Source organism: Corapipo altera, unplaced genomic scaffold (genome assembly GCF_003945725.1).
Source record: "Corapipo altera isolate COAL_440 unplaced genomic scaffold, ASM394572v1 89, whole genome shotgun sequence".
Taxonomy (NCBI): Eukaryota; Metazoa; Chordata; class Aves; order Passeriformes; family Pipridae; genus Corapipo; species Corapipo altera.
The window spans coordinates 1,113,405-1,126,433 of record NW_020884968.1 but is presented as its reverse complement, the minus strand read 5'-3'; the positions used below and the strand labels follow the sequence as shown (position 1 = coordinate 1,126,433).

Sequence of the window (13,029 nt, the reverse complement as noted above, 5' to 3'; positions counted from 1 at the left end):
AGCTTTAATGGATTCTGTGTGAGTGGGCGGCCATGGCTGGATGCACCGCCGGCAACGCCACACAAGAAAACCCTCGGCAGCACGGCCGCAGGCAGGGGTCAGACACAGAACCCGGTGGTGCAGCACCCGAATCCAGGTGTGCTCTCAAAACGGGGAAACTGGGAAAAAAGGAAAGCCCTCCCGGAGCGCCTCCCAGCCCAGCCGGGCTCGGACCCTCCTCCCGCTCCTCCAAGGCCGCGAATTTCCGCGGCAGGTCGAGGGTGGGGACGCGCGGGGCCGCCTGCCCTCGGATTGGATGGCACTCCTGTCAATCAACCCGGCGCGCGCGCACCTCCCCCTGTTCCCGTGGTTCCGCGGCGGGCGCTGAAATTCAAATCCCGGGAGCGGTTGGGGTGGAGGTTTGGCTGCACTCGGGCAGCATCGGAGAGCGGACCCTGCAAGGGCAGCAGCAGCAGCAGCAGCAATGGACCCGTTCACCCAGGTGAGGGCACGACCTGACCCGGCCCCTGGGTCGTTAGCTACGGAGGGGCCGCACCTGGGCCTTGAGCTGGGGAAGGGGCCCAGTTGTCAGTATCGGGGACAGAGGGCGGAGAAGGGGCTGGTCGGGGTCCGCAGGGAAGGCAAGGGAGCTGCTCTGTGCACGGCGCTCTGGGGGCGGAATATTTCCTCCCAGCCTGACTCCCGGCTGAGCCCCGTCCAGCGCCCCTCGTCCCCGCTCCCGGTACTCCGGGGCTTTGCGGGCGAGTGGCGGACCCGCTTTCTCCGCGGCGGGGAGACCCTCTCTGCTCCCCCACCCCCGTCCGGCTCCTGCTGGTCCCTCCGCTCCTGGAGCCACCCAGGTGTCAGGTCCCTACCGGGAGAAGACAGAGGGGTGATTCACTCAAGGGTTTGCGGAGGAGAGGACCTTTCCCATCCCGGGCGTTTGCCTTTCGTGCTCATCCGGCAGATAAAACTTTCAGCTGGAGCGGAAGGGACCCTGGGAGCTGACACATACTGTACTGCGTACCTAAAGGTCGGATGTCAAGTCTGCCCAAAGCGGCGACCGTCTGAAAAAACTGCATCTTATTTGGCACTATTGCCATCTGCGATTATGGTCACCTTCATTGGCAGGCACAGTTCCTCATTTTGTTAAAAAAAAAAAAAAAAAAGTAGTTGTCAGTTGTTAGGGTGGACTTGCTGTGTGTGTGCTTGAGTTTTACAGAGACAAAACTGTAGCAAAATGAGTGGAGTTGACCAGCTTGAAGCTGTATGAAGGCTGTATGAAACCTCCTTTTACTAGGAGGTTTCTCAAAGTAGTCACAAGACAGCTTCAAGACTTTACAGCCCTGACACATAAAATACATCTGAAGTATACCACAGCATCTTTCAGAAACCTCCTAATAAAAGCAGCCTTCAATCCACAGCCTGCCTAAACAAAACCCGAATAACTTTAAAAAAAAAAAAAACAGATCAGATACACTGATGAACTACTCTCTTATCTCTACTTTCTTATCCCCTTGTAAACAATCTGTTTATCAAACTGGCATAATTAAAATAATTTGAGTGCCCAAAAAAGGTGGCTGCACAGATCTGGTTTTAAAAAAATGAACACAAGATGTTGTTCTAAACAGATTTACTAAATGTGTAATGCCAAGGCAGATCTACCCTACCTCCATGAAAAGTCTTGCTAAATGTAAACATCTAAAACCTGCTTCCTTAATTGGTAGTGAGTGACACAATCCAGCTAGTCTTAAATAAACTTCAAGTCTGGACTACCGAATCAAGTTTAAAATGGTTTTGCATGCTGGGAGGTATTCCAACCTCAACACGCCCTTTCTTGTACATAACTGACTTTGAAAAGCTATGACCAATTGTGAGGCTGCTCCCCTGAGTAAACTTCATTTTCAAGTGTTAGCCAGTATTGCAGAGTGTCTTATCAAGAATGTTTCTGCTACAGGGAACATTCCACTCTTGTGTAAAGATCTCACCAATATTAGTGTATTAGTATTGAAGTTTAGTAATTTTCCTCAAAAAAAATTTCAGTGAAAAGAAACCTTTTAACCACCTATTTTGAAGTATTTATGTTCTGTGCTTTGTGTTGTTACGTTTTTTTTAATATAACCTTCCCTTAGCTAAACCGTTTTCAGATAATCTTTGTCTACAAATTATCATGCTGTGTAACTTTCAGGGAACTGGTGAGGCATTGCAAGTTGATTATGTAAAGCAATATAATTCACAGTCACAGAATATTTGAACCTTAATGGACCAAAGCGTGCTGTTAATTCAATGTATGTTGATCACTTTGCAGTAGCAAATTTTGGCTGGGTCTCAATCAATTTAAGCTCGAACAAATCTTACTCTAAAATTCAGTGGAATGCTTTCAAATTAGACAGCTAAGAAATAATGTTTCTTTTTATTAATCTTGGAAGAAAAAGCTAATAACCTTCTGAATCTCAACCAAATTATTAATACAGATCACACTGAGGAGATGGTACAGTGAGTACTTTTTCAGGATATTTTGTAATTTGAAGTAGTTATTAACATTCATAGAGTAAAGTATGGTTTCCTAGTGTGGAGAATGAGCAAAGAGTGATGCAGTTGTTCAGGGAAAACTTGCAAATATGAGGTTTGAAGTTCACTATTCATTCAATGTCATGGATAAATTTGCTCCCTTTGCTCTATTCTGCTAGGAAAGCAGATTAGTTAGAACAAATTCTTGTAATCATATATGGACCCCAAGTATCTTCTCTAGTATTGAATAAATACTAGAAATTGAATATTTAGTAAAATATTGAATAACTGAGATTGTCCATTAACATTTGAAGTGGGAAGGCCTTTTCTGATTTTCAGAAGGTGCTTTTGTAACATGAACAGTGATCCTCTGACTTTGACTCAATAGTCCTCAAATTCCTTGATGTGTATTGAAATAAGTAGTGCTCTCAGGCATATGGTGAGATTCTTGGGGCTATCCTGTGCAGGGCCAGGAGTTGAACTTTGATGATCCCTGTGGGTCCCTTCCAACTCAGGATCTCATGTGATTTTAGGATTCTATGATATTCTGAAACTTTGTCATCAGAACACTTTGAGAATGTACTTGTTACAAATACCCTGTTGGTGAACTCGGAAAGTAAGTTTCAAGTTCTGGAGAGCGGCTTACTCATTGTGTGTCATAGCAGCATTTGAATCATGGCAGTTGCATGGAAAATTTGAGATACAAAAAGCCAATAGGAGCTGGAGCTGAACAACAGAGGCATGCATTCTTGGGAAGTGACATCCCTTTTTTAACAACTGGAACTCTATTTCACTGAACTAACAAAACAGAAAGGAATGTGACTCCTTTCGAATAGAACCACAGGAATACTGTTGTGGAAGATATATTCAACATTGTGAAAGAAGAACTGTTAAAAAAATATCCTAATGGCTATTTAAATTATGTGGGTATTACGTGCACCTTGTAGCTCTGCCTTTTGTAAGCTGAAATAAGGAAACATGACTTGTGGACGGAACTAAGATGGAATCTGCATTGAAGTCGTTTCATGTCTTTTTGTTTGTTTGTTTTGTTTTTGCTTGATTGGTTTGTCGTTGGGTTTTTTTTCCTTTCAAAATCCTCCTCTTCCATGGAAGTTAGAGAAGCTGAGATTTGCTTTCACAAAAAAACTGTTGAGATTGACATTCTGTTTGTCCTGTGTTACCCTACAATGGAACATTGTTTAAGACTTCAACCTTAGACAGTTAAAAATGTGAAATGTGTATTTAATTGCTGTGCAACAGGACGGATAATGGCTGGCACAGTTCTCACAATAATTTATGTGCCACCAAACAAGTGCAGTTTATATGCTTCCCTTTAAAGGCCATTAGTTCAATCACACATTTTCTTGTCTCAAAGAACCTTAAAATCTAGATCAAAGGAATAATTAAGTATCCTTTAGATGTGATCAAACTGAGTTATAATGATTTATGAATGCTGTATTTAAAAAAAAATACAGACAAACCACAACATATTTTAAGCCTGGATGCTATAAGGAATCACTTTCTACTAGTGTGGAGCATTTACTAAAACAGCTATATTGTATGGGATATAATCAGAGTACTCAAATTTCCAATGGATAGGGAATGAAAGATAATGTCAGGTAGCTTAATTGGTATCTCTATATGTTCTTCTGAATACAGTTATCTCAATAAACAGGTTATTTATCGTAATGTAACTAGTCATAACATCAGTCTATTCTTAAAATTTAAGCTTCAGGCACAGAAATTCACCTTTTGATTTAGAAGGTGTAATAGCAACAATTTTTTTTAATATTGATAACCACACATTTAATTTGTTGAATTTTTTTATGATCACTTGACAACGGCTTCACTGCTGTTTATTTTGTTAGAGGGTTAGTGCCAGTCAGATGACTTGACCAGATGCTTTAGCAACCTGTCAAAAAAACCCTGCTAGCAAGACTTGACAGATCAAGATTGTCGTGTGGTGATTCAGTAAAAAAACATAATTACTTTCAAACCTTTCTGACTACTTCAGGCTCTAAATGAACCCCTCTTTAATTTTGCCATTGCTTCTATCTCTTTACCCTGGTTTTCTTTCAAAGCCAAGCTAATGGGAGACACTAGTTGATTTAATGACTGGAAGTTTGGAACCTACTGGCTGGCTTCTCATATTGTGGATCTTAGTGTGTGCTATATAGAATGCTACTGTTTTTTAATTTGAGTTGTTACTGGTTAACACGCTGCAATGTATAGTAACACGTGACTACTGACTACTCAGAAACTCCTTGAAAGGACCCGTGCCAGGCGAGAGAACCTGCAGAAGAAAATGGCGGAACGGCCCAAGATGGGAGCAAGACCCACAATGCAGACCAAGAGGGTCAGAGAGCCTTTGGCAGAAACTGGTAACCAGGCTTCTCCTCCTGGTGAAGAAGGTATTTGGCAACAAGTTTAATAAAGGTTGTCTTTTGATGCAAGACCTATTTTTTTTTCCTAAGGGCAAGTGAGAATCCTGAGTGTATATCTTAAAATAAACAGTGAGGGATGCAGTTACCTGACCACTAGGACTAGCTCATGTTTAGCTTGACTTGAGAGCAGATGCGCTAAGGAATTAGTGAACTATTTAGAAATAATAGCCAAAGATAGTGCCTTGTGCTTCATAGATCTGGGAAGGGCATTTTTTTGGGAGGCATATCAGGGTATTCAAAAATTATAACTTTATTGACACTATAGTTTTGTGTTGTCTCTGGAAATATTTTAGATCGTTTGAATACTAATTTACTTGAATCCTCTGACCTGTACAGTAAAACCTGATACAAAACCATCACCATCAAAGAGGCTCTGCCCTAACGATACAGAGACTCAAGCTTCTAGTTTGGAGAATGTACAACCAGTTCTTTCAAGTTCCACAAGCCATGACACTCCTAAGATGACTTCAGAATTGCATGAAACTGCTTCTAACAGGGCTTCATCCGTTCAGCCTCTAAACACCAAGTCAGAAACTCCTGCAGCCCTTTCAGTCAAAACACGTATGCAGAAACTGGCAGAACAGCGGCGCTGCTGGGATAGTGAGGGTATGTTTCGCTTGCTAAGCAGCAGTGGTGTCTTTCAGTGTTTGTATTGATGATTGTTTGGTAGTAGAAGATAATTTTGTGTGTGTGAATGCCAATATTTTAATAAAGAATTCTGAGACAGTGCTAGGGAAGGCCTAAAATATTGAAGCTTTGACCACAGCTTAATAATATAATTTTTTTTCCTCCTACTAGTCTGATGCCTTACTCCTTACAACAGTGACATAAAACTAGTACACTGCTTGATTAAAAATGTTTAATTTGATTAGTCTCAATGCCTTCAGGACTAGTAGTTAGATTCTGTTGTTGGCAGGAACATCTAACTCTTGATTAAACTCAATACACTGTACAATGCAAAATATGTAAATATATCTCAATATATTTTATTAGCAAAATAAATGTGTTTTCTTTTTTCCAGATCCCTCTGAATGTGTTTCTGTGTCCCCTCTCCAGTCAAAAGATCTGTCTGTTTCTCCACCTAAGCAGACATCTAATGCCCTGGCAAGTGAAACCCCTATTGGGAGAAGAGGCCGTTTAGCTAACCTTGCTGCTACAATTGGTTCCTGGGAAGATGACCTAAGTCATCCATCTGCAAAGCAAAACAATGCACAAGAACAGCCTGGCACTACTTGTTTATCCAAATTGTCCACTACAAGTGGAGCATCTGCTAGAATCAATAGTAGCAGTGTAAAGCAGGAAGCTGCATCCTGTTCTCAAAGGCTTGTTGAGGCTTCTATTAATAAACCAGCAAACTCAAAGAGAGCGGTGAGTGCCTGATTTGGTTGCTGATTAAAAATTGTTATGAGTATTGCAGGGTACAAACATTAACACATAACTGTTTAATCTGAATTTAAAGATTTGGTGTGAGCAATTTTAGTCTATTTACAACTTTCCCTTTATTGAAATCCCACATGCCGTTTGTTTAATCACAGATGTGAAACAGCTTAGAATTCTTTTTGCTGAGATTTAAAGATGAGAGTACTTAAGTGTTTTGTAAAAGTTGATATCAACGTAATTGGTTGCTGCTCTTGACCATCAGAAAGGGGCTTTTTAAAGAGATACTGGGTTTCACTCTGTAACTTTATGTAGTTGATTGACTGAAATTGTAAATATTGTTGCTTTATGAAGACTCAATCAGAATGATGAAATTAGTAGTACCAGACATGTATTGTTTGATTTATGGCACTTATGCAATGGCAATATCTGCAGTCTTGTTATGGAAATGTGGGAAAATACCTGAAGTAGCTAAAAAAAGCACCTGGAATCAAATTCTGAAGCAATTTGGAATACTGGATTAAAAAAAAAGAGAAAAGCTTAAGACTTGTCTCAGCTTTTTCTTTTGTTGATGGAATAGATATATTAGGTGATAGTAGGCTATGCAGAATACTTTCATTCTTTTTCCTCTTCAGAGAATAAGAATGTGTCATCTTAACGTTTTTCCTTTTTCTCTTGTTCAGGATCCAAACAATTTTTTAACACAATCCTCAAGATCCACTGCTCCCCAGTCTAACAAATCTGAAGTACAACTGCTAACAGAGAATCCCTGCAGTCCCAAGAAAACTCAAGAGCATACACAAACAGCAAAATCATCTTTGCCTCAACCACTTCAGTCCAAAGAAGAGCCAGTCAAAGGAACACATGTGCAACTTGAATCCAAGGGTAAACCCACAACACCAGGTAAGCTGTTTTTCAGCCTCGGTAAATGTTCATTCAAATTAGGTTTATGTGTTCTGTGTTCAAAACTACAATTAGTTAGGTATTATCTGGTATGTTACCTTAAATTCTTATTTCCTGCTGTAAATTGATTAAAATTCCAATGAGTTCTGTGGTTACTTTAAGTTGTACAGCTCCCATATATTGCAGGGATATTTTTTTGGACACAACTTCAGTAATTCTCTAAGAGCAAAATCAGTTTAACTTTTTATACTAACATGTTAATTGAGATTATTCAAAGTTTATTTCAAGTTGTTGAACACTGTGTATCCTGTCAATATAATGTTAAGAGTCTGCATATGTTAAAAGAAATCAAAGCTAAATGTCCACAGATGCACTAACTTTGCATAGTGTTTTTCTTTCAGTTTATAGCACTGATGTCAAAACAAGTGAGCATCCCCAGTTTTAAATTCAACTGCTTATTGTGTCAGAAACTTGGACTAACTGCTTGAACTCTCTGAAAAGGAAATGTGTGTCTCTAGATATGCTGACAATAAAAGACAAGCTCAATAAAGTAGGGTGGATGCTGAACAATATATTTACCTTATGTATTAGAATGCTCGTTTTCATGAAAGATACAAGTGAAGTTTGTTATAGAGGAAATGTTGAAAAAGCAAACCAGTTTAAATAACTGTATCACATGTGGAGTGTAGTAAGAGAGGGACATCTATTTGGTCTGATTTACTGCTTTATTAACTTCAGTGTTCTGTTATTTGACCTTCAGGTTCATTTTGTATAAAATATAACGGAGTAAGATCTGTAAAGGAGACAGCTTAATTGCTTCACTGAGAACCTTCATCAGGATGCAAATTGCAGTGATTTCTTTCTGTATTTTTGAGAGTTTCTTTCAAGGTGAAACAATTGTTCTTGTAGGGGGATCAGGAATTAAGCCCTTCCTGGAACGCTTTGGGGAGCGCTGTCAAGAGCGTAGTGCACGCAGCCCTGCTACAAATACTTCTGGGTGCAGAACACCTGTTGTTACCCCAAACACCAGGACAATCCAGGAAAGGCTTCTCAAACAAAATGAAAATTCCTCTACTGCCAGTTTAGCACTTCAACTTAAGCAGGTATGAATTGTTACATTCATAGCTTACTTATAAAGGTATGGGGAAGATTCTTAGTGTTCTGCACCTATCTGAGGAATTTGAAATGTTGCAACATCTTAAAGCTGTCACCTTTTCTCCCATTCCCCTTTATTTACTTAGGAACGTGAACGAGAACTTGCGTGCCTTCGTGGCCGATTTGATAGGGGCAATCTGTGGAGTGCGGAGAAAAGTGACAGTTCAAAGAGGAAACTTCCAGAAGCTAAAACGGTAATGTGTTACCTGCATGTATCAAAATATGATAGTCTGAATTGCTTCAATGTGTTCTGAACACAGGGATAGATGTGCAAATATAAAAAGTAAAAAAACGTATGCTTTGGGGAATGTCCAGGCTGTGCAAGACCACTTGTCAAGTGATTTGTACTTTTATTAAGAAGTTATTAGATTTCTTTTTTCCTCTTGCAAAATCAACTAAGACAAGCGATACTGCTTTGAGCCAACTAATTTATTTACTTTTTCATGATATTAAGTGTGGGGGTATTTTTTGTATTCTATAACTTCAAAAGCAGAAGAAAACTCCTCACACAAACAATATTTAGTAATATATTTACACCCTGAATGTATTATGTTTTTATTCTTGCCAGGAAAACCAATCTCAGGCTAGTCCAAAACGCCCTCCTAGTTCAGATGCCACTGCTTTTGGATCAACAGACAACACACCAGCAGGTGACGGGCCAGTAAAGTCTTCCAGTGTGGAGTCTTCGGGTAAGAACTGTCACAGTTTGCCTGTTGCTGTTACTGGACAGAAGCACTGCGCTTGACCTCCATGAGCAGATAAAGAGGCTCATAGCACTGATGTGTAGAACTGGACCTCTTATTTGTTAACTGATTTATCTACAACTTTTCATATCATGATGCACTCCTCTACCACTTGAAAGGTTTGCAAGGCAAGACTGTCTTTTTCTTTTTCAGTGAGTTTACCTGTGTTTTACACTTTCACATAGGTTAAGTGTAGGGAAGTGAATGAGAATTGTCAGTTACAGATTTAACCTATGCTGTATTTGAGAATCCAAATTTCCACAATAATCTAATGGGAAAGAACTCTTCGCTTGTCAGTATCCCTTTACAATATTAATTCTTATAGTACGAGATGTGAAAAGAACTTTGAGATGCTTGTGATACCCTTTCTGTTGCTTACTGAGTGGAAGAATCTCTAGTTTTTTGCACAAAAAACCATGAACTTAGTTAATACTTCTTCCAGACCTTCTGGACAAACAGGCTATTAAATGTGCTTCTAGAAAAACAGGATCATATCCTGCTCTTGGATTGGGTTTGGGTGGGATGGTTTGTTTACTGGTTTTTTTGTTTGCTTTTTTGAATTTTTCCTTTTTACTCTTGAGTGGCTGCATTCTGCTATGACTTCAGCATTGTTCTTGAGGTATCAGTTTTCTGATTATAAGATAGAAGTCTAGATGTACAGGTTGTGGAGGATATATATTCTAAGGCTTTTTGACAGCCAGCTAACAGCAATACTTAATATAGTGGTCTTTTTGTTAGTAAAATTTCTAAAATTCAGTAATTAAAGTTCAAAAACTAGACATAATCTTCAGATACTTCTTTTTTTTATAGACCACTTAGATGCTTCTAAATCTGAAGAGACTGATAAACCCAGTCCTTCCAAGATCACTGAGTCAAAGAGCCCTGTAAAAGTGATGTCTGCCTCTAAACTCGAACAACTTGCTGAGAAACCAAAAGGTTTGTATTGAGTAGATGTATATTAATGCACTTAGCTCTCTGTTACCACTTGTCTAGAACAGTGTTAATATCCTTCAAGTCTGAACAATGAAGTCACCATACATGCACTGACCTTCATGTGTGTTTTGTAGTGAGGTTTGTATAAAACAAGCAACTTCTTTTATTATAATCCTTCTCCCTTGACATTCAAGTCTTCAAGGAATATTAAAAAACTGATGTTAAGAGTTCATTGGGTAAGGACTGTGGGTCTTGCAGTTAAGTTTCAGATGTATTGGAACTAAAAGGTTGAAATTTGTCTAAGAGGTGCGTCTTTTCATTCCCTCTATCGATTAAGCAGCATATATGAAAATAGCATTAAAAAATAATCATAGAAGTGTATTTTCAGGTTCTATATGCCTGACTATAAGAAATGCTTTTTAATCAAGCTTCCTGGAAAAACAAAAATAGTTTATCTGTTAATATCACTTCACACTCATTTAAGGGAAAGTTTAGTCTTGATACTACTAATATGTTTTAAAATGTCACCCTTCAGATGAACTATGCCAAGTCAAAATGAATGTGGATGATGAAATGAATAGCTCAAAAGTGATAAATGAGATTTTTGAAATTCTTCAAGAGGATGGTCCAGACATAGAAAAGCTGAAGAAAGAAATGAGCATGAGCCTGGAAGGTGAAAGCGATGAGGATGAGCAGGAAGAGTCGCTGAATATTTCATCAATGTCTCTGTTAACCCCTCTAGTGGAATCTGTTGGTTCAGAGGTGAGAATTCTTATGAGGTGGAGAAGGACACACAGAGTTGTGCAATTTGCTTGTGAGAAGTGGCATTTTGTTGTATTAGGATATCTGAACAGATAGAGAATGACATTTTGCTAATGAGAGCATAATGAGGCAAAGTTATTTTCCTCTGAAAACAGTGTCACATATTGGATGCTCTGCTAAACAAATAATCTTTTGCTAAATCAACCTATTATTTGTACTGAACTTGCAGTGGTAGACATGCATTCAGTGAAGTGGTTGCTGATGAAGATCTGAAGAGAAGTAATTATGCAACTACACTGGTTTAGAAACTAAGGGTGACATCTCATTGAGTTCGATAATCTGTTGGTGTCCTTAAAATAAATAAATAAATTTGCTTCATGTCCTAGGAAATATTTGTAAGATGTCATCTGTTAAATAGTATTAAGCAGCCTCCAAATTTATTGTTTACATGCAAAACAAGTAAAGGTCAGAGAAAACAGGTAATTAATAATGTGGACAGGTAGTACAACATTTTCTTTTCCCCAGGCCTTTGCTTCTCCTTGTAAGTCAACTGGGGAAGGTAGCAGTACCAGTGATGTAAGTCTGAAGTCTGAAAAGTTCCAAAGGACTAAAGTTCCCAGGGCAGAATCTGGAGACAGTATTGGCTCTATGTCAGAAGATCGCAACCTTCCATATAGGTAATAAACACAAACCTCATCCCTGATTCTGTAAGTGTATAAATTAAGACATTGGCTTTTTTGACTCTTCTAAGGACGTGTACTTGCTTTAACTATGAACAAAACTTTTTTCCAGGATCTCAACCTTTGTCAAAGATTGTCTCAGTGAATTCTTTTATGTCCCTTAAACTTAAAATGAGCTGATAGCATGCTTTTTTTTTGAAAACTAATTAGGCAAGTTGGAAAACATCAATATGCAGTACATATGTATGTATATTAAAGAAAAAAAACTTGGCACACCTGTGAAACGTTTCATGAGATTTCCTCTTTTAAAAGTGTTGATGCGTACAGATCTCAGAGATTTAAAGAGACTGATCGTCCTTCAATAAAGCAAATCATTGTTCGCAAAGAAGATGTTGCTTCCAAACTGGAAATGAAAAGGAATGGCCCATCTGACCAAGTCAATATCAAAAAAAAAATGCAGGTATCTAATATGCTTTTTAAAATCCTTTTTCTAATCTGCTGTTTCCACACTTAATTTCCCCTATGAATTAACATACTGCTTAGAACTGCAAAATTAGATTGTTTAACATAAATATTTAACGGTACGGAATGATACTGCATAATTTGAACAGCTGCATCTCTTCGAAGGATCATGTTATAAAGGAAGTCTGGAGAGAACAAGACTTTGTTTTGAGAAGGAGACAGAATCTGTATCTTGTCGCTGCCTTTGAATTAGGCCAGATTTATGACTACATACTTTCAGTAGGCAATATTCTGATCTTTCCTAGTGCCTCGTTCACCTACAGTGCTGAATTTCTGGTTAGCTGCTGCTTCCCCCAAATGAAGAGAACATTAGACTGCATGTGTAGCATACAAGCATTGGAGTCCTTCACTCCCCACCATATTTAAATTACCTCTGAGGTCAAAAAAAGTTGTACTGCAATATTCTTTTGTGGAAGTAACTGTAAACTGCAAAATCTTTGTAGCTTACTATCTAAGTGATCTGATCTTTTCTGAAGCATAGCCCCAAAAAATGCTAATCTTGAGACATTTCCTTGTTTGAATGTAACACTAAATAACTCTTCTGGCTAATTATTTCTACCACTGGTTTGCCCTAGGAACTGAACAATGAGATCAACATGCAGCAGACAGTGATTTATCAAGCCAGTCAAGCTCTGAACTGCTGTTTTGATGAGGAACATGGAAAAGGGTCACAAGAAGAAGCAGAAGCAGAGAGACTTCTTCTCCTTGCAAGTAGGTTTTTAAACACAAGTTCAATTCTTTGTCATGAACACCTTGTCAAGAACACTTTGGGAGGAACTGTGATAATACACATACTATACATCATTGTAGATATTTATAGTTCTTCACCTAGAAAACAGGAGAGGATATTATCTGTTTCATTTCAGCTTCTTTTGTAGGTGAGAGGACACTCTTGGTACCTTTCTTGACCCTAATATTCATACTATTCTAGAAGATGATTAACATTTATGTTGCATTTTATATGCTTGTGGCAAAAAAAAAAATGTTTCAGTACTACTTTTTCCTCTGTTACAACTGTAA

The 13,029-nt window shown here is 38.8% G+C and overlaps 1 protein-coding gene across 2 annotated transcripts in view; it reads left to right on the top strand.

Annotated features, from left to right (window-relative positions):
• Positions 1-358: 358 nt before the first annotated feature.
• ANLN (anillin actin binding protein) overlaps positions 359-13,029 on the top strand; it is a 28,668-nt gene continuing 15,997 nt past the window's right edge. Inside the window, exons 1-13 of one of the 2 annotated variants that reach the window (XM_027665014.1) lie at positions 361-481; positions 4,748-4,901; positions 5,271-5,540; positions 5,956-6,302; positions 6,995-7,214; positions 8,124-8,317; positions 8,456-8,563; positions 8,938-9,058; positions 9,932-10,048; positions 10,581-10,807; positions 11,333-11,484; positions 11,800-11,947; positions 12,585-12,720. In XM_027665014.1, coding sequence (XP_027520815.1) covers positions 464-481; positions 4,748-4,901; positions 5,271-5,540; positions 5,956-6,302; positions 6,995-7,214; positions 8,124-8,317; positions 8,456-8,563; positions 8,938-9,058; positions 9,932-10,048; positions 10,581-10,807; positions 11,333-11,484; positions 11,800-11,947; positions 12,585-12,720 — 2,212 coding nt within the window. In that variant the 5' untranslated portion in view covers positions 361-463. Of the gene's footprint in view, positions 482-4,747; positions 4,902-5,270; positions 5,541-5,955; positions 6,303-6,994; positions 7,215-8,123; positions 8,318-8,455; positions 8,564-8,937; positions 9,059-9,931; positions 10,049-10,580; positions 10,808-11,332; positions 11,485-11,799; positions 11,948-12,584; positions 12,721-13,029 lie in introns of both variants that reach the window. The other variant, XM_027665015.1, reaches the window with a different exon arrangement.